This window comes from Musa acuminata, chromosome BXJ3-1 (assembly GCF_036884655.1).
Source record: "Musa acuminata AAA Group cultivar baxijiao chromosome BXJ3-1, Cavendish_Baxijiao_AAA, whole genome shotgun sequence".
NCBI classification, from domain to species: domain Eukaryota; kingdom Viridiplantae; phylum Streptophyta; class Magnoliopsida; order Zingiberales; family Musaceae; genus Musa; species Musa acuminata.
In genome coordinates, this window is record NC_088349.1 from 2040380 (window position 1) to 2062420 (window position 22041).

Below are 22041 nucleotides of genomic sequence, written 5' to 3' on the forward strand. Positions count from 1 at the left end.
CTAAATCTCTTAGCCTATTATACCTCTGCCTAATCTCCTCCTCCCTTCTTCTTGTTACTTATAGATTAGTATTTCATTAGCCATCTATTTCCACTACTTTGATTTCAACTACAACAAATAATTTTGCCTTAAATAGGACTCTTAAATCAATGTCTAATCTAATCAGAAAGCTTAAGTTAATATTCCATTACTTCCTTCAAACTCGATTTTTACATAGAAAAAGAAATATAAATTACAATATTGAGAGTTACAATCCATTATACTTTTATTTATCATGTCTGTGATAGAAGTAAAATAAGTTACAAAACAAGCAACCAATATCAGTCTATTCTGCGAGTTCGATTTGAGCATAGAGAGAGAACCTACTTTCTTTATCTTCTTCATCTTCCAGCTTTTACATCAAATCCGAATTTGTTCTCTAAACTGTGGTACCCGACAGAATCCAAGGTAGAGCTCATAGATGATTCACCAAGCAATGCTTCACATTCCTCGGGTGCATGGTGTGTTGAAGAGACCTGTAGGAACCCTCCTAACATATGCAGTTTCTCAGCCACTTCTCTCATTGTAGGTCGTTCATCCCCGTTCATGTTCAAACATTCCTTCGCAAGTTCGGCAATTTCTTGAATGACATCCATGTTTTCTTTTCCCATGATTTGATCATCCAATATCTCTACAAGTCGACTATCTTTCATTGCTTCAACGAAGCTGAAGACAAGAGCTTTTCCTTGACTACTCCCATCATAATAAATTGCCTTTTTCCTTGTGATGAGCTCCACCAAAATTACTCCAAAGCTATATACATCACTCTTTGCTGTTAGTTGACGAACTAGAAAGTATTCCGGGTCCAAATAACCAAGAGTTCCTTGGACCATCGTTATGAATTGGGTTTCGTCAATAGACATCATCCTCGATGCACCGAAATCTGATACCTTTGGCACATAGTTATGATCTAAAAGTATGTTGAGCGACTTCACATCTCCATGAATGATCGGAGGGGATGCCGATGAATGCAAGTAAGCAAGTGCTTCTGCAGATTCTCTAGCTATTCGTAGACGAGTAGTCAAGGGAATTAGTTTCCCATCGTTGCCATGGACGAAGTTGAAGAGAGTTCCATTGGGGATGAACTCATAAACCAACATGGGAATTTCCACTTCCAAGCAACAACCCAAGAGCTTTACAATGTTTTTGTGATTGATCTGAGAAAGAATAATCATCTCCCATACGAATTCTTCACTTTGGTCCTCAGTGACCACCTTAGACCTCTTGATGGCCACTTCCCTACCATCATCTAGGTTTCCTTTGTAAACGGTGCCATGGCCTCCTCGCCCAAGTTCTAGACTCTTATCGAAATTATCTGTTGCCTTCTCTAGATCCTCTTTGGTGTATATTTTGACAGTATCAATTTGCTTTGATCTGATTTCTTCGTATAACCTCAAGCCTCCATTTTGCTGAAAGAATTTATCTTTTTCTCTAAGAAGCTTCTTTCTTTGAAATGCTAAAATTATGCAGAAGATGCAAGTAATGAACGAGACAAGCCCAACACAACTACCTGCACAAAGGGATGAGTTTCATGTTAATTATTTTGTAAACTCTTCCATAGATCGAATTACAAGTTTCGAAAATTAAAATTTGTTACCGACGAGGCCTATAAATGAAAAGTAATAGGATAAAAAAATTTCAAGCTTTGTTTAAGTAGAACGACTTATTCAAATAAAAACTCGAATAGGAATAGATTTTTTTTTCTTCTGATTGAAGTCTTAATGGAAGGTTTAAGCTAATATGGAAGGAAGGATGAGAACTTGTACCTATAACAATCTTCGTTGATGTTGGAATTCCTTGATCTCGGACACATGGTTCCGATTTAGGGTCCTTGCTGCTGTGACCTTTTCGGCATGAGCAGCTGTAGTTGCCTGCTGTGTTGCTGCACGTTCCATGACATGTATACAGATTTGGTGAGCTGCACTCGTCGATGTCTAAGGATTGTCAAAGAATCACAGGGGAAAAGTGTAAGACCATATACAACAATCGAAAACAGGAGAGTTGGGGGACAGATGCATGCTGACCTTTGCATCCATGGTGGAGGTAAGGATTGCCATGGAAACCTGTGGAGCAATTGCAGATATAGCCTGGTAAACTGGTGGAGTTGAAACATTCACTGTTGGTGCTGCGGCATGCATATGAAGAATGGTTTCTCTTAGCTTCCTCGCAGGTCAGCTCCAATTAATTGGTGCCAAAAGACAAAACGAAGACTTGCCAAGAGAGTCCGTCAACGGTTGATTAAGTCAACGACAAGGATAGAAGCCGGATGGGTATGGAAGAAAATTACCAGCGTCGATTGCAAAACGCAGTGTGTCAGAAGAATCGCTTGGCAGACGAGACAAAGATTTTTGTGACGCGTGATAGGTTGATTATAATGTTTCTGTGAACCAAGTTTCCCTCCTAAAGCTACACTCGAAAGCCATCTCATAAAACTATTTAGGAGACTCGGATCTGAATATTCTTTTGCTTTTATAATTTCTAGACCTATAATCTATTAGAAATGTACAGTAATAACATTTTATGCGTTATATATTTATGTCTTTAATATTTTGCATGAGGATTAACAGAAAAGAAAAAGCTGCGGTATTACTAAAACATATTTAGTCTTTGAATTCAACCAATTAAACTCTTAATACACAGTATTATTATTATTAGCAAAAATACAAAGAAATATAAAATTATGGTTTTTGAGCATTTTGTAACAGTACTTTCCTGCTATCTTTTTTTCACGGGAGTCAACCTAAAATTGATTGCTGACCTTTCTACATGAAAAGTCACATCATCAACATTGATTGCTGACATTTCCTGCTTACTGCTCACTGACTGATATGGACGAGAGGTGGAATATTTAGCTACTCAAAGATGGTGACATGTTACTTGTACTGTGTTTTAATTATTAAGGCCAGTAAAATTTTTTGATGATTATTAATTATACGAAATCTTATATATTATATTAATAAGTTTTTTTTTTTATTATTACATTAAATGGTGTATAGGATGCTCACATGAATTCGAATCGAGACCCATCAATTGTGAAACAGTACAATAACCATTAAAATGTCTCAATAGATATATTATATTAAGCTGTTAGTCACATGCCTTATATTTAAATTCGATCGTCCGATGAAAATTAGTTCGAAAGATAAACAAAAAAAGAAGAAAGGGAAGTGAATATAGGCCTCGAAAGGTTAAAGAGAAAGATATTGAATTTATATGCAATAGTAGAAGAAGATAATGGGTTATCTGGAGACCTATCCAAAGATCTTTTATTATCTTATTAGTACGAAAAGTAGTCATCAAATTTGTTGGAATACTGATGATGACCTATCAAAAGATCTCTTATATATCTCGTTATCACGAGAAGTAGTCATCAAATTTGCTGGGACATGATGATGACCTATCAAAGAATCTCTTATATATCTCGTTACCATGAGAAGTAGTTATCAAATTTGTTGGGACGATGATGACCTATCAAAGGATCTCTTATATATCTTGTTACCGTGAAAAGTAACAATCAAATTTGTCGAACACAAAAAATGATATATTTTCAATGTGAGAGTTCAGGAGAATATAGTGTACGAGTAGTATAGCTAACTATTTTTCAAAGCAAAAAAAAATTATTACGATGATAATATATTTTTTAAAAAATAAAAATAAAATAAATTTTATATTATATTAAATGACGCACAGGATGCTAGTTAAATCTGAGACTTATTATTGTATAATAATAAGTTAACGAATCAGATATTTTAATAGAGACTACACTACTCCACTCCATGTCCTCATTATTTAGCTTCGTGACACATCAATAATTTTTATTTTTGGAATTTATTACGAATTCTCAGCTGCTACATAGCACAGTGTTAGAATCCATAATATTCTTAATTATCCAGAAGTAAACGGAGAATAAATAAGTTTCAAGAGAAGCACCAACCTAAACATTTATTTGATCCTGCTAATATGTCTTTACTCTAAAGTTCTTCATCTTCCAACTTCTATATCAAATCCTATTTTATTCTGTAAACTATGGTATCCTGTAGTGTATAAGGTGGGAACCGTTGATGATTCACCAAGCAATCTTTCACAGTCTTCAGGAACACGTTGCATCGAAGAACGTCGTCGGAGCCATCTTAGTACATGGAGCTTCTCAGTCACTTCTCTTATTGTGGGCTTTATCTCCCCCACCACTCGAACACTTCTTTTCAAACCCGACAATTTCTTGGAGGATATCCAAACTCTCCTCCCCTGTGATTAAATCATCCAAAATCACGTTTGAGTTTGTTATCTTTCATTGCTTCAACAAAGCTTGATGCAAGGCATTTTCTTTAACTACTTCGATCATAATAAATTACCTTCTTCCTGGTAATAAGCGGCACTATTGACTATTCTGAAACTATAGACATCACTCTTTGTTGTTAATAGACAAACAAGCAAGTACTCGGGGTCTAAGTAACCAAGAGTTTCCTAAAGCATCATTATGAACTGAGCTTCATCAGTAGATAATAGTCTCGATGCACCGAAATCGAACACCATCGATACGTAATTGTGATACAGAAGTATGTTGAAGGATGGGGGGAGGGGAAGCCAATAAGTACAAGCAGGCAAGTGCTTCCGTAGATTCTTCAGTTATCCTTAGACGAGAAGTCAAAGAAATTAGTCTACTACGATCGGCATGGATAAAGTTAAAAAGGGTTTCATCGGGGATGAACCCATTAACTGACATGAAAATTTTCATCTCCAAGAAGCAAAGCAAGAGTCTTACCACGTTCTTACGATTGATATGAGAAAGAATGATCATCTCACTTATAACCTATGTTTTCTTGTATTTGATGTTTTGGTGTTCTGTTTAATTTCCCAAGCAAAATAGTAGAGGTAATATATATACATATAGTAATACATCATCGATGATCTCGAATATTGTATCAGTGTTGAATGAAGTAAGTAAATTTGTTGGAAGAGTTCATGTTGGAGTTGCTCTGTCACACTTAGATTTTGGCATGGAAATTGACGAGGGAAGGTGTAACTCGTCGATCATACACACACGTCGGTGCTTCCCACGTCGGTAAGGCCGCCCAAAAGAGCATCCACGTCGCCACACGGGTGATGCCTTCCTTGGAAAGGCCTTACCATATTGATACTATCCACATGCTGAAAGAATAAGGTGCAAATCCAAAATATATGAGGTAGAAATAATTTAGTTTATGTATTATTTGAATTTTTTTATTAATTCAGGGATAATTTGCATATGACATAAGTTGTCATGAGGTAGCATTTATTCAAGGCAATGAATATAGAAAAAAAAGGGGAAGAAATTAAATTCATTATTGATCGAAGATTATAAATCTTGATTAAAGATTTTAAAATTTTATCTATACAAATATACTTTTTTATTAATCAATAATTGTAATTATCTCTATAAATTTAAAATATTGGATCTACTGCTCTTTCCCTATTTTATAAGATCATCACTTATTCCAATGAGTATATCATTAGATTCAGTCATTTTGATATAAACTCTAATTGTTTAATTGATGGTTATGCTAACCTTTGTGGGTTGCTGGGCTCTCCTCACACTTTGGAAATGCTTGGAAGCCAATGCCCCCTTTTCCAGCACATATTGATTCATTATATATATATATACTTAATTTTTTTATAAAAATTGAAAGCAAATTTCATGACATGAAATGATGTATATAATATTCACTCATGGATCTAAGTCTGAAACCTATCAATACACTAACCAATATTACCCACATGGATTTATGTTTAAAATCTATTACTTGTATAATAATGCACAAACAAACTTGCAAAACACAATAAAGATTAAAAGAATTAATTAGATCGTTTACTCTCATAAGTATGTAAATAATTTAAAAGAAGATGTTATTTATATAACATGTGAAATTTTTAAGGGACTCGGTAAAACTATAGATCATACTTTTTTATTTTATTTTATCACATTTTTTAATTTTTTTCTGAAAGAAATTGGATATCCCTCTTTTAAATAAAAAGAAAGAATAAGAAATTTGATCAATCAAATCCAATGGGCAATTGAGATTGAAAGCACAAGCGAGATGTATGTTTTTTTTAGGGACTTTCACCACCATATAAATGTTGGAAAATTTTATTATAGTAAAATATTTTTTCATTCTTTTTTGTATTATAATAAGCTCCTCATCAAAATATTAATCATAGCGAGATTGTATATCCCTGTTTCCTTGCAGATCTTTAGGAGAGATCTCTAGGAGAGGGTGAAAGAGGTCAAGTGTCCAACTCCAGGCCTACTTTGAGGTGGAGAAGGGAGGAGAATAAGAGAGGCAAGCAAAAGCTCTAGTCTATGAACCACTGAATCCCTCCTATTTATAGAGGTCCCATATCAAACCCTAATGGATCCTCCCATAGTGGGTATTGGATTTGCATCCAATTACCCAAGCCTTTTAGATTAGTGGATCTCTATCCAATAATCTCTCATGGGCTCTTATTGGATCTCGTCCATGGGATCCAATCATTCATGAGCTTATTAGATATCCAATATAATAGGAGCTCCGACGGATATCTCATATCTGAACCTCTACTCATCGCAATGCCTACCATATGTGTGTGACCCTCTAGGCCCAATATTGAGCTAGCCGTGAGTTATACTTGGTCAGAACTTTTTCTAACTCAGTGAATTATTATCTATATAATAATTCACTCGACTCATCGACTATGGATGTACTAGGCCACTACGCCGTAGTCACCAAACGATACAGGAGAATTCAATCCATTGGACCTATCTGTCCTCAATTACCGTGTACTTATAGTCTCTCATCCATCTAATATCCTAGAGACCGTATATCGGGCATGGTGTTGTCAAACTCATACGATTTTTTCTCGAGTCTCGCTCTAATCGGATTCTCCCGGAGAACTCTTTCTTTCTCAATTCGAATGACCCTGGCTATGGATTTGTCTGAGCAAGAACACATGAGATATTCCTCACATGACACTGAGAGTGGATGATCCTCTATCGACACTTAATAGCCTTTGTAAAGTCGATTGTTATTCTCAATGAACAGTTGTACTAGATCTGGGACATCCAAACCTATAAATCTGGTATCAAAGAGTGGAGCACTCATATAGGACATCCTTGGTGTCTCAAATCTAAGGACCAGATACACCACTAAGACTACGGAATCGCTGTCTAACAATAAGGCATCATCAACCATCTAGTATTCTGTAAGCGAATCAATCAGTGAACTCATTCTCCAATGAGCACTTGTACTATATTCTTAGTGTCCCCACACGAGCAACTATGAGACCAACTGAATCTATCATATGGACGGGTATACAGTATATCAGTATATCTGGTTATCTCGATATCCCTCTCGAGTAACTTATGACCGAGATTATTTATGATTTGTGTTTAAAGGTGAATCGGTCTCATTATCGTGATCTCATCACGATCTGATTTCCATTGCACAGATCTAATAACATCACAATATATATATTCATTTATATATGTAATAGTCAATATAAAGTTATAAATATCAAAATATAATAAGGAAAAAATTTGGTGTCAAGTCACACGTGCCATCACTTATGTGATTGACTTGAGCACCTATGACTAGCAAATAGTAGAATGATAAATCAATCACAAAGTGAGATACCAAATTTTTACGTGAAAAATCTAATATTAAAAAAATTATAGGACCGTAATTCACTTTAAAATTTCACTATCACTAATAATGATGATAGATTTATAATAAGTCTTCTTTAGAATAACTAGAGGATAATAATAACATAAGAACAGATATCTCGGTTCAACATTAACATATTATTATCACCATAGGTGAATTTCATGAAAAAATAATTTAGATCTCTCAAAATGGGTATAGTAAGAAAGTATAGAGAATATTATAAAAATCCTTTAGGTCAAAATCGATAAAATTTAACCGTTCAATCTAGCAAAAGCTTAGAAACTCTTTCTTTCTCACTCTTCTCTTTCTTTCTTTTCAGTGCCGCCACAGTTTCACCACACGCACTTATTCGCACACCCTTACCGCTCTCTTTGTCTCCGCTTCTTTTTTCAGTTTGGACAGATTTGGGCTCAATGCCCAAATCAATGGGTCCAAGCCCAACCATGGGCCGGACCCAATAATAAATAGGTCTTTAAATTATCCATACAATGGACGAGGCGTTGACTTGGGATCAACTGTTGAATAGTGAACGACAAGGAGAGCCACTACAATTAATGTGTTTTTGGAACGAAATATAGCAGCTTGTGGAGGGCTTGGTCTTTCTTCCGGTTTGGATTTGTGTTCTTTCTTTTTTGCCAAAAGGAATCATCGTGGATATACATGGGATGTTTGTAAGCTAGTTGTTTTTTCGTCTTGATGCATACACATGCCTTTGAATTATTTGGCAGAGACTTAGGTTGACTTGTATCTAATTTTTGTTAAATATCACAACTTGTAATTTATCGTACCTAAATTTCTTAGCCTCTTTTACCTCTACCTAATCTCCTCCTCCCTTCTTCTTGTTATATTTCTAAATTAGTATTTCATTAGCCATCTATTTTCACTACTTTGATTTCAACTAACACAAATAATCTGACCTTGAGTAGGATTCTTAAATCAATACAGATTACAATACCGAGAGTTACAATCCATTATACATTTATTTATCATGTATGTAATAGAAGTAACATAAGTTACAAAACAAGCAACCAATATCAGTCTGTTCTGCTAGTTCGATTCGAGCATAGAGAGAGAACCTACTTTCTTTATCTTCTTCATCTTCCAGCTTTTACATCAAATCCGACTTTGTTCTCTAAACTGTGGTACCCGACAGAATCCAAGGTAGAGCTCATAGATGATTCACCAAGCAATGCTTCACATTCCTCGGGTGCATGGTGTGTTGAAGAGACCTGTAGGAACCCTCCTAACATATGCAGTTTCTCAGCCACTTCTCTCATCGTAGGCCTTTCATCCCCCTTCATATTCAAACATTCCTTTGCAAGATCGGCAATTTCTTGGATGACATTCATGTTTTCTTTTCCCATGATTTGATCATCTAATATCTCTTCAAGTCGGCTATCTTTCATTGCTTCAACGAAGCTGAAGGCAAGAGCTTTTCCTTGACTACTCCCATCATAATAAATTGCTTTTTTCCTTGTGATGAGCTCCACCAAAACTACTCCAAAGCTATATACATCACTCTTTGTTGTTAGTTGACGAACTAACAAGTACTCCAACGATGCACATTTGATAGCACAACACCATGTTGACGATAAGTGGTCGACATGCTGACAACATGAGGCCATGTAGACAATACACGATTGACACCTCGATATTTTGACTAAGTTTGAATAATCAATGTGTGTCCTGCATTTGGTGCATCATGACACTAAAACCTCAGTTAAACTTGAGAGCAACACGTTGGTCAAGGATACCCTCAATGTAATATTATAATTTTGGCACCTATAGAGTCAGTAAGAACTAGAATTTATGATGAGACTAACATGGGAAGGAGCATCGATTGGCTTTGAATCCATTTCAGATCAAACAATTAAAAACTATCTAAGTCCAAAAATTTTGCTACATCATCTCAACTAAATCTTGAAGATCCAAACCCGACTGAACTGATCGGGTTAAATGCCCCCATTCCAAACCTATCTACTTTGGCACTTCTAAGGTCGAGCTAGCTAAGATCGATAATCAAACCTATTGCACCCGCCTTTCATATGCTTGAACCATTTGTCTTCCATCAATTGTTTTAGGATTCGGTGGCTAGCATACCCCTCACTCGCCAAACAACCAGCTCTACCAACTCAAATTGTAATTAACCATAAATAAATAAATATATATATATATATATATATAACTTGAATTTTTTTATAAAAATTAAAAACAAAATTTATTATATGAAATGACGTATATATTGCTCACACATGGATTCAAGTTAGAAATCTATTACATGTACAATAATGTACTAATCAACTCAGATATTTCAACAAAAAATAAAAGAATTAATTATATTGCTTACTGTAATAAGTATGTAAATAATTTAAGAGAATATGTTATTTATATAACATGTGAGATTTTTAAGGGGTTTGGAAAAATTATAGATCATACTATTGTATTTTACTCGTATTGTAACAATTTTTTTTATTTTTTTCAAACGAAATTGGTCACCCCACTTCTCTTTTTTTGTAAAAAAAAACTCGATCACCCTCTTTTAAATAAGAAAGAGAGAATAAAAAATTGATACAATCAAATCAAATGGGCAATTGAGATTGAAAGCGGAAGTGTGATGTATGGTTTTTTGAGGAACCTTCGCCACCCATATAAATAGGTATTCAAATTATGCATACCAATGGACGTGAGGTTAACTTGGGATCAACCGTTGAATAGTCAACGACAAGGATAGCCACTTCAAACTAAATCTCTTAGCCTCTTTTACATCCACTTATCTCCTCCTCCCTTCTTCTTGTTATTTCTAAATTAGTATTTCATTAGCCATCTATTTTCACTACTTTGATTTCAACTACTACAAATAATCTGATCTAAAATAGGATTCTTAAATCAATGTCTAATCTAATCAGAAAGCTTAAGGTAATATTCCATTACTTCCTTCAAACTCGATTTTTACATAGAAAAAGAAATATAAATTACAATACTGAGAGTTACAATCCATTATACATTTATTTATCATGCCTGTAATAGAAGTAACATAAGTTACAAAACAAGTAACCAAGAACAGTCTATTATGATAGTTCGATTTGAACATAGAGAGAGAACCTTGTTTCTTTATCTTCTTCATCTTCCAGCTTTTACATCAAATCCCAATTTGTTCTCTAAACTATGGTACCCGACAGAATCCAAGGTAGAGCTCATGGATGATTCACCAAGCAATGCTTCACATTCCTCGGGTGCATGGTGTGTTGAAGAGACCTGTAGGAACCCTCCTAACATATGCAGTTTTTCAGCCACTTGTCTCATCGTTGGCCTTTCATCCCCATTCATGTTCAAACATTCCTTTGCAAGCTCGGCAATTTCTTGGATGACATTCATGTTTTCTTTTCCCATGATTTGATCATCTAATATCTCTTCAAGTCGGCTATCTTTCATTGCTTCAATGAAGCTTGAGGCAAGACCTTTTCCTTGACTACTCCCATCATAATAAATTGCTTTTTTCCTTGTGATGAGCTCCACCAAAACTACTCCAAAGCTATATACATCACTCTTTGTTGTTAGTTGACGAACTAACAAGTACTCTGGGTCCAAATAACCAAGAGTTCCCTGGACCATCGTTATGAATTGGGTTTCGTCTATAGACATCATTCTCGATGCACCGAAATCTGATACCTTTGGCACGTAGTCATGATCTAGAAGTATGTTGAGCGACTTTACATCTCCATGAACTATCGGTGGGGAAGCCGATGAATGCAAGTAAGCAAGTGCTTCTGCAGATTCTCTGGCAATTCGTAGACGAGTGGTCAAGAGACTTAGTTTCCCGTCGTTGTCATGGATGAACTCGAAGAGGGTTCCATTGGGGATGAACTCATAAACCAACATGGGAATTTCTACTTCCAAGCAACAACCCAAGAGCCTTACAATGTTCTTGTGATTGATCTGAGAAAGAATAATCATCTCCCGTACGAATTCTTCACTTTGGTCCTCGGTGACTACCTTAGACCTCTTGATGGCCACTTCCCTGCCATCGTCTAGGTTTCCTTTGTAAACGGTGCCATGGCCTCCTCGCCCAAGTTCTCGACTCTTATCGAAATTAACTGTTGCTTTCTCTATATCCTCTTTGGTATATATTTTGACAGTATCGATTTGCTTTGATCTAATTTCTTCATATAATCTCAAGCCTCCATTTTGATGGAAGAATTTATCTTTTTCTCTAAGAAGCTTCCTTCTTTGAAACGCTAAGATTATGCAGAATATACAAGTAATGAACAAGACAATCCCAACACAACTGCCTGCACAAAGGGATGAGTTTTCAAAATAGAAGATTGTTACCGACGAGGCCTATTAACGAAAATTAAAAGGTTAAGAAATTTCAAGCTTTTTTTAAGAAGGATGACTTCATCGAAATAAAAACTCAGATTATTTTTTTCTTCTGATTGAAGTTTTAAGAGAAGGTTTAAAGCTAATACGGAAGGAAGGATGAGAACTTGTACCTATAACAATCTTCGTTGATGTCGGAATTCCTTGATCTCGGACACATGGTTCCGATTTAGGGTCCTTGCTGCTCTGACCTTTTGGGCAAGAGCAGCTGTAGTTGCCTGCTGTGTTGCTGCACGTTCCATGACATGGATACTGCGTTGGTAAGCTGCACTCGTCGATATCTAAGGATTGTCAAACAATCACGAGGGAAAATTGTAAGACCACATACAACAATCGAAAACAGGAGAGTTGGGGGAGAGATGCATGCTGACCTTTGCATCCATCTTGGAGGTACGGATTGCCTTGGAAACCTGTGGAGCAATTGCAGATATAGCCTTGTAAACTTTTGGAGTTGAAACATTCACTGTTGCTGCTGCGGCATGCATATGAAGAAAGGTTTCTCTTAGCCTCCTCGCAGGTCTGGTTGCCGGCTACCCAGTCCAGCAGGAGTGGGACGCCGTCCTTGTACTTGTCTCGAAAGGTGTGGTTGCGAAGGTCAGACTTGTTGAAGTAGAACCAGTCCGTGTCGGCAATGAAGGCATAGGAGCAGGGGCTGTAGTCCGTGTAGGAAGAAATATTGTCGAAAGTGGCAAACGTGACCGTAAAATTGTCCAGCTTCTCCGGGATGGTGGTCTCGCAGCAGCCGGCGCCATGGCACGATCCGCTTGCGATGCTTGCCTCTTCGTAGCAGCCGGAGACGCACCCGGCTCCCAATGTATAGTTGTCCCCGCCTATGAGGATGCCAATGACGTTGCAGCCCATGGTCCTTAACTCGTTCCTCGTGCCGGATACGCTAAACGGAAGGCCACTGAGGTTGAATGAAGATATTTGATCAGCCACCACGCCGCCGGTACTGTTGAAACAAATCCAGGCGATGTCATTCAGCATGCTTGCTTGGCCCTGGGGCAAGGATATGTTATTAACTGTAATGTTCCTCTCGCTGCCGCCCAAGAAAGCTCTGGGAATCGCGTTAACGACTTCGCAAGTGACCTCGAAGCCGTCCCTGAAACACCCATGGCCGATGCCGAAGGGGTACGGGATGCTAGTACCGCCGCATGTCGCTTTGCAACGTGGTAACAACACGTTCGGCGACGGTGGTGCCGATGCTACTGGAGTCGTTGCTTGCAGCAGCGTCAACAACAACAACAACAGCAGAAACGCGAACAGTGGCTGCGTGGATCCCATTGCTTACGCTTGCTTGATATTAATGGTACCCTTCAGGCTTCCATCAGATTTATAAGCCAACAGATGGGGGAAGCGAGCTTAATTCCTTCCAAAATCGAGTGGCATAGAATAATCGCTTGATCGAATACTCGTTCTGTAGCCCAAGTGAAGAATCGTCAAGGCGAAGCCAGCACACGGCAAATACAAGAACTTTTTACGTAAATTCGATAAGACATGAAACTCCAATTAATTGGTGCCAAAAGACAAAACGAAGACTTGCCAAGAGAGTCCGTCAACGGTTGATTAAGTCAACGACAAGGATAGAAGCCGGATGGGTACGGAAGAAAATTACCAGCGTCGATTGCAAAACGCAGTGTGTCAGAAGAATCACTTGGCAGACGAGACAAAGATTTTTGTGACTTGTGATAGGTTGATCATAATGTTTCCGTGAACCAAGTTTCCCTCCTAAAGCGACACTTGAAAGCCATCTCATAAAACTATTTAGGAGACTCGGATCTGAATATTTTTTTGCCTTTATAATTTCTAGACCTATAATCTTTTAGAAATGTACACTAATAACATTTTACGCCACTATTTATTTATGTCTTTAATATTTTGCATGAGGATTAACAGAAAAGAAAAAGCTGCGATATTACTAAAACATATTTAGTCGTTGAATTCAACCAAGTAAACTCTTAATACACAGTATTATTATTATTATTATTAGCGAAAAGACAAAGAAATATAAAATTATGGTTTTGGAGCATTTTTGTAACATTACTTTCCGGCTATCATATTTTTCACGAGTCAACCTAAAATTGATTGGTGACTATTCTACATGAAAAGTCACATCATCAACATGACAGATAGTTTACATAGGTCACATCGTCGACATGAAAGATAGTTCTATCCCTGCATACTGCTCACTGATTGATATGGACGAGAGATGGAATATTTAGCTCCTCAAAGATGGTGACATGTTACTTGTACTGTGTTTTAATTATTAAGGCCAATAAAGTTTTTGATGATTATTAATTATACGAAATCTTATATATTATATTAATAATGTTTTTAAAGAATTTTTTATTACATTAAATGGTGTATAAGATGCTCACATGAATTCGAATCGAGATCCATCGATTGTGAAATGGATCTCGATAGATATATTGTATTAAGCAGTTAGTCAAATGCTTGGTTGTATTTAAATTCGATCGTCCCATGAAAATTACTCTGAAAGATAAACAAAGAAGAAGAAAGGAAAGCGAATATAAACATCGAAAGATTAAAGAGAAAGACATTGAATTTATATAGTTTTTAACGTTGTCATAATCGTCTAGTTTGTCACCTTTTTATTGACATCCTTAAACACTTTCTTTTCAGGTATAACAAGTTAGCTTCTTTTTTTTTTTGTTGAACTATAATAATTATTACTTCTGCAATTTTGATCTACTGCTATTTTATAAGATCATCACTTATTCCAACGAGTATATCATTAGATTCAGTCATTTTGATATAAACTCTAATTGTTTAATTGATGATTATACTAACCGTTGTGGGTTGGTGGGCTCTCCTCACACTTGGAAATGCTTGGAAGCCAATGCCCCCCTTTTCCAGCACATATTGATTCATTATATATATATATATATATATATATATATATATATATATATATATATATATATATATATATATATATATATATACTCAAATTTTTTATAAAAATTGAAAGCAAATTTAATGACATAAAATGATGTATATAATATTCACTCATGGATCTAAGTCTGAAACCTATCAATACACTAACCAATATTACCCACATGGATTTAAGTTTAAAATCTATTACTTGTATAATAATGCACAAACAAACTTGCAAAACTCAATAAAGATTAAAAGAATTAATTAGATCGCTTACTCTAATTTAAAAGAAGATGTTATTTATATAACATGTGAAATTTTTAAGGGACTGGTAAAACTATAGATCATACTTTTTTATTTTATTCTATCACATTTTTTAATTTTTTTCTGAAAGAAATTGGATATCCCTCTTTTAAATAAAAACAAAGAATAAGATATTTGATCCAATCAAATCCAATGGGCAATTGAGATTAAAAGCACAAGCGAGATGTATGGTTTTTTTAGGGACCTTCACCACCATATAAATGTTGGAAAAATTTATTATAGTAAAATATTTTTTTTCTTTTTATGTATTAAAATAAGCTTCTCATCAAAATATTAATCATAGTAGTATAAATAGTGTTAGGAAATCTTGGGGACGACATAACATGAAGAACAAGAAAATAAAATCCTTAATTTTTTAAAAAGATGTTCGTTGTCGTGCGAAGATTGATGCTCAAAAATTCGCGAAACAAACTGCGTATAGAATAGATTGTGTTACCTAGAGAGATCGTATATCCCTGTTTCCTTGCAGATCTCTAGGAGAGGGTGAAGGAGATCAAGCTCTAGCCTATGAACCACTGAATCCCTCCTATTTATAGAGGTCCCCTGTCAAACCCTAATGGATCCTCCCATAGTGGGTATTGGATCTGCATCCAATTACCTAAGCCTTTTAAATTAGTGGATATCTATCCAATAATCTCTCATGGGCTCTTATTGGATCTCGTCCATGGGATCCAATAATTCATGAGCTTATTAGATATCCAATAAAATAGGGGTTCCGACGGATATCTCATATCTGAACCTCTACTCATCGCAATGCCTCCCATATGTGTGTGACCTTTTAGGCCCAATATCGAGCTAGCCGTGGGTCATACCTGTCAGAACTTCTTCTAACTCAGTGAATTATTATCTATATAATAATTCACTCGACTTATCGACTACGAACGTACTAGGCCACTACGCCGTAGTCCCCAAACGATACAGGGGAATCCAATCCATTGGACCTGTCTGTCCTCCATTACCGTGTACTTATAGTCTCTCATCCATCTAATATCCCAGAGACCGTATATCGGGCATGGTGTTGTCAGACTAATACGGTTTCTTCTCGAGTCTCGCTCTAATCGAATTCTCCCGGAGAACTCTTTCTCTCTCAATTCGAATGACGCTGGCTATGGATTTGTCTAAGCAAGAACACATGGGATATTCCTCACATGACACCGAGAGTGGATGATCCTTTATCGACACTTAATAGCCTTTGTAAGGTCGATTGTCACTCCCAATGACTAGTTATACTAGATCTGGGACATCCAAACCTATAAATCTGGTATCAAAGAGTGGAGCACTCATATAGGACATCCTTGGTGTCTCAAATTTAAGGACCAGATACACCACTAAGACTACGGAATCGCTGTTTGACAATAAGACATCATCATCCATTCAGTATTCTATAAGTGGATCAATCAGTGAACTCATTCTCCAATGAGCACTTGTACTGTATTCCTAGTGTCCTCATACGAGCAGCTATGAGATCAACTGCATCCATCATATGGATGGGTATACAGTATATTAGTCTGTCTGGTTATCTCGATATCCCTCTCGAGTAACCTATGACCGGGATTATTTATGATCTGTGTTTAAAGGTGAATCGGTCTCATTATCGTGATCTCATTATGATCCGATTTCCATTACACAGATCCAATGACATCATAATATATATATTTATTTATATATGCAATAGTCAATATAAAGTGATAAATATCATAATATAATAAGCAAAAAAAATTAGTGTCAAGTCACACGTGCCATCACTTGATTGACTTGAGCACTTATGACTATCAAATAGTAGAATAATAAATCAATCACAAAGTGAGACACTAAATTTTTACATAAAAAATCTAATATTAAAAAAATCATATGACCATAATCCACTTTAAAATTTCACTATCACCAATAATAATAATAATAGGTTTATAATAAATATTTTTTAGAATAATCAGAGGATCATAATAACATTAAGAACACATATCTCGGTTCAACATTAACATGCCATCGTCACCATAGGTGAATTTCATGAAAAAATAATTTAGATCTCTCAAAATGGGTATAGTAGAAAAGTATAGAGAATAAACTATATATTGATACCATTAAGATTATAAAATTTATTATAAAAATCATTCACATAAAATTTAGGTCAAAATCGATAAAATTTAGCCGTTCAATCTAACAAAAAGCTTCGAAACTCTTTCTTTCTCAATCTTCTCTTTCTTTCTTTTCTGTGCCGCTACAGTTCATCACACGTACTTATTCGCACACCCCTCTCTGTCTCCGCTTCGTTTTTTTGTTTGGTCAGATTTGGGCTCAATGCCCAAATCAATCGGTCCAAGCCCAACCATGGGCCGGACCCAATAATAAATAGATCTTTAAATTATCCATACAATGGACGAGGCGTTGACTTGGGATCAACTGTTGAATAGTGAACGACAAGGATAGCAACCACAATTAATGTGTATTTGGAACGAACGAAATATAGCAGCTCGTGGAGGGCTTGGTCTTTCTTCCGGTTTGGATTTGTGTTCTTTCTTTTTTGCCAAAAGGAATCATCGTGGATATGCATGGGATGTATGGAAGCTTCTTGTTGTTTTTTCGTCTTGATGCATACACATGCCTTTGAATTATTTGGCAGAGACTTAGGTTGACTTGTATCTAATTTTTGTTAAATATCACAACTTGTAATTTATCGTACCTAAATCTCTTAGCCTATTATACCTCTGCCTAATCTCCTCCTCCCTTCTTCTTGTTACTTATAGATTAGTATTTCATTAGCCATCTATTTTCACTACTTTGATTTCAACTACAACAAATAATTTTGCCTTAAATAGGACTCTTAAATCAATGTCTAATCTAATCAGAAAGCTTAAGTTAATATTCCATTACTTCCTTCAAACTCGATTTTTACATAGAAAAAGAAATATAAATTACAATATTGAGAGTTACAATCCATTATACTTTTATTTATCATGTCTGTGATAGAAGTAAAATAAGTTACAAAACAAGCAACCAATATCAGTCTATTCTGCGAGTTCGATTTGAGCATAGAGAGAGAACCTACTTTCTTTATCTTCTTCATCTTCCAGCTTTTACATCAAATCCGAATTTGTTCTCTAAACTGTGGTACCCGACAGAATCCAAGGTAGAGCTCATAGATGATTCACCAAGCAATGCTTCACATTCCTCGGGTGCATGGTGTGTTGAAGAGACCTGTAGGAACCCTCCTAACATATGCAGTTTCTCAGCCACTTCTCTCATTGTAGGTCGTTCATCCCCGTTCATGTTCAAACATTCCTTCGCAAGTTCGGCAATTTCTTGAATGACATCCATGTTTTCTTTTCCCATGATTTGATCATCCAATATCTCTACAAGTCGACTATCTTTCATTGCTTCAACGAAGCTGAAGACAAGAGCTTTTCCTTGACTACTCCCATCATAATAAATTGCCTTTTTCCTTGTGATGAGCTCCACCAAAATTACTCCAAAGCTATATACATCACTCTTTGCTGTTAGTTGACGAACTAGAAAGTATTCCGGGTCCAAATAACCAAGAGTTCCTTGGACCATCGTTATGAATTGGGTTTCGTCAATAGACATCATCCTCGATGCACCGAAATCTGATACCTTTGGCACATAGTTATGATCTAAAAGTATGTTGAGCGACTTCACATCTCCATGAATGATCGGAGGGGATGCCGATGAATGCAAGTAAGCAAGTGCTTCTGCAGATTCTCTAGCTATTCGTAGACGAGTAGTCAAGGGAATTAGTTTCCCATCGTTGCCATGGACGAAGTTGAAGAGAGTTCCATTGGGGATGAACTCATAAACCAACATGGGAATTTCCACTTCCAAGCAACAACCCAAGAGCTTTACAATGTTTTTGTGATTGATCTGAGAAAGAATAATCATCTCCCATACGAATTCTTCACTTTGGTCCTCAGTGACCACCTTAGACCTCTTGATGGCCACTTCCCTACCATCATCTAGGTTTCCTTTGTAAACGGTGCCATGGCCTCCTCGCCCAAGTTCTAGACTCTTATCGAAATTATCTGTTGCCTTCTCTAGATCCTCTTTGGTGTATATTTTGACAGTATCAATTTGCTTTGATCTGATTTCTTCGTATAACCTCAAGCCTCCATTTTGCTGAAAGAATTTATCTTTTTCTCTAAGAAGCTTCTTTCTTTGAAATGCTAAAATTATGCAGAAGATGCAAGTAATGAACGAGACAAGCCCAACACAACTACCTGCACAAAGGGATGAGTTTCATGTTAATTATTTTGTAAACTCTTCCATAGATCGAATTACAAGTTTCGAAAATTAAAATTTGTTACCGACGAGGCCTATAAATGAAAAGTAATAGGATAAAAAAATTTCAAGCTTTGTTTAAGTAGAACGACTTATTCAAATAAAAACTCGAATAGGAATAGATTTTTTTTTCTTCTGATTGAAGTCTTAATGGAAGGTTTAAGCTAATATGGAAGGAAGGATGAGAACTTGTACCTATAACAATCTTCGTTGATGTTGGAATTCCTTGATCTCGGACACATGGTTCCGATTTAGGGTCCTTGCTGCTGTGACCTTTTCGGCATGAGCAGCTGTAGTTGCCTGCTGTGTTGCTGCACGTTCCATGACATGTATACAGATTTGGTGAGCTGCACTCGTCGATGTCTAAGGATTGTCAAAGAATCACAGGGGAAAAGTGTAAGACCATATACAACAATCGAAAACAGGAGAGTTGGGGGACAGATGCATGCTGACCTTTGCATCCATGGTGGAGGTAAGGATTGCCATGGAAACCTGTGGAGCAATTGCAGATATAGCCTGGTAAACTGGTGGAGTTGAAACATTCACTGTTGGTGCTGCGGCATGCATATGAAGAATGGTTTCTCTTAGCTTCCTCGCAGGTCAGCTCCAATTAATTGGTGCCAAAAGACAAAACGAAGACTTGCCAAGAGAGTCCGTCAACGGTTGATTAAGTCAACGACAAGGATAGAAGCCGGATGGGTATGGAAGAAAATTACCAGCGTCGATTGCAAAACGCAGTGTGTCAGAAGAATCGCTTGGCAGTCGAGACAAAGATTTTTGTGACGCGTGATAGGTTGATTATAATGTTTCTGTGAACCAAGTTTCCCTCCTAAAGCTACACTCGAAAGCCATCTCATAAAACTATTTAGGAGACTCGGATCTGAATATTCTTTTGCTTTTATAATTTCTAGACCTATAATCTATTAGAAATGTACAGTAATAACATTTTATGCGTTATATATTTATGTCTTTAATATTTTGCATGAGGATTAACAGAAAAGAAAAAGCTGCGGTATTACTAAAACATATTTAGTCTTTGAATTCAACCAATTAAACTCTTAATACACAGTATTATTATTATTAGCAAAAATACAAAGAAATATAAAATTATGGTTTTTGAGCATTTTGTAACAGTACTTTCCTGCTATCTTTTTTTCACGGGAGTCAACCTAAAATTGATTGCTGACTTTTCTACATGAAAAGTCACATCATCAACATTGATTGCTGACATTTCCTGCTTACTGCTCACTGACTGATATGGACGAGAGGTGGAATATTTAGCTACTCAAAGATGGTGACATGTTACTTGTACTGTGTTTTAATTATTAAGGCCAGTAAAGTTTTTTGATGATTATTAATTATACGAAATCTTATATATTATATTAATAAGTTTTTTTTTTTATTATTACATTAAATGGTGTATAGGATGCTCACATGAATTCGAATCGAGACCCATCAATTGTGAAACAGTACAATAACCATTAAAATGTCTCAATAGATATATTATATTAAGCTGTTAGTCACATGCCTTATATTTAAATTCGATCGTCCGATGAAAATTAGTTCGAAAGATAAACAAAAAAAGAAGAAAGGGAAGTGAATATAGGCCTCGAAAGGTTAAAGAGAAAGATATTGAATTTATATGCAATAGTAGAAGAAGATAATGGGTTATCTGGAGACCTATCCAAAGATCTTTTATTATCTTATTAGTACGAAAAGTAGTCATCAAATTTGTTGGAATACTGATGATGACCTATCAAAAGATCTCTTATATATCTCGTTATCACGAGAAGTAGTCATCAAATTTGCTGGGACATGATGATGACCTATCAAAGAATCTCTTATATATCTCGTTACCATGAGAAGTAGTTATCAAATTTGTTGGGACGATGATGACCTATCAAAGGATCTCTTATATATCTTGTTACCGTGAAAAGTAACAATCAAATTTGTCGAACACAAAAAATGATATATTTTCAATGTGAGAGTTCAGGAGAATATAGTGTACGAGTAGTATAGCTAACTATTTTTCAAAGCAAAAAAAAATTATTACGATGATAATATATTTTTTAAAAAATAAAAATAAAATAAATTTTATATTATATTAAATGACGCACAGGATGCTAGTTAAATCTGAGACTTATTATTGTATAATAATAAGTTAACGAATCAGATATTTTAATAGAGACTACACTACTCCACTCCATGTCCTCATTATTTAGCTTCGTGACACATCAATAATTTTTATTTTTGGAATTTATTACGAATTCTCAGCTGCTACATAGCACAGTGTTAGAATCCATAATATTCTTAATTATCCAGAAGTAAACGGAGAATAAATAAGTTTCAAGAGAAGCACCAACCTAAACATTTATTTGATCCTGCTAATATGTCTTTACTCTAAAGTTCTTCATCTTCCAACTTCTATATCAAATCC

At 35.9% G+C, this 22041-nt stretch overlaps 3 protein-coding genes across 3 annotated transcripts; all 3 read right to left on the minus strand.

The window, feature by feature from the left end:
• Positions 1–240: 240 nt before the first annotated feature.
• Positions 241–2189, minus strand: LOC135628673 (wall-associated receptor kinase 3-like). The gene is made up of 3 exons (XM_065135485.1): positions 2064–2189; positions 1806–1973; positions 241–1549 (listed from the first exon to the last, which is right to left on the minus strand). The coding sequence occupies exon 3, from the start codon at positions 1212–1214 to the stop codon at positions 381–383; it is 834 nt and encodes a 277-aa protein (XP_064991557.1). The 5' UTR covers positions 1215–1549; positions 1806–1973; positions 2064–2189; the 3' UTR covers positions 241–380.
• An 8437-nt stretch (positions 2190–10626) lies between these two features.
• On the minus strand, positions 10627–13394 carry LOC135628579 (putative wall-associated receptor kinase-like 16). The gene is made up of 3 exons (XM_065135324.1): positions 12464–13394; positions 12206–12373; positions 10627–12004 (listed from the first exon to the last, which is right to left on the minus strand). The coding sequence occupies exons 1-3, from the start codon at positions 13374–13376 to the stop codon at positions 10836–10838; spliced, it is 2250 nt and encodes a 749-aa protein (XP_064991396.1). The 5' UTR covers positions 13377–13394; the 3' UTR covers positions 10627–10835.
• A 4840-nt stretch (positions 13395–18234) lies between these two features.
• On the minus strand, positions 18235–20183 carry LOC135628682 (wall-associated receptor kinase 3-like). Its single transcript, XM_065135493.1, has 3 exons — positions 20058–20183; positions 19800–19967; positions 18235–19543 (listed from the first exon to the last, which is right to left on the minus strand). The coding sequence occupies exon 3, from the start codon at positions 19206–19208 to the stop codon at positions 18375–18377; it is 834 nt and encodes a 277-aa protein (XP_064991565.1). The 5' UTR covers positions 19209–19543; positions 19800–19967; positions 20058–20183; the 3' UTR covers positions 18235–18374.
• Between the last annotated feature and the right edge of the window lie 1858 nt (positions 20184–22041).

Bases quoted from the DNA above. Each gene is read 5' to 3' on its own strand.
- LOC135628579 (XM_065135324.1), bottom strand. From the start codon at position 13,376: ATGGGATCCACGCAGCCACTGTTCGCGTTTCTGCTGTTGTTGTTGTTG. The intron at 12,374-12,463 runs GTCAGCATGCAT...GACAATCCTTAG, and splicing joins CCTCCAAGATGGATGCAAAG to ATATCGACGAGTGCAGCTTA. The intron at 12,005-12,205 runs GTACAAGTTCTC...CCCTTTGTGCAG, and splicing joins ATCAACGAAGATTGTTATAG to GCAGTTGTGTTGGGATTGTC.
- LOC135628673 (XM_065135485.1), bottom strand. From the start codon at position 1,214: ATGATTATTCTTTCTCAGATCAATCACAAAAACATTGTAAAGCTCTTG.
- LOC135628682 (XM_065135493.1), bottom strand. From the start codon at position 19,208: ATGATTATTCTTTCTCAGATCAATCACAAAAACATTGTAAAGCTCTTG.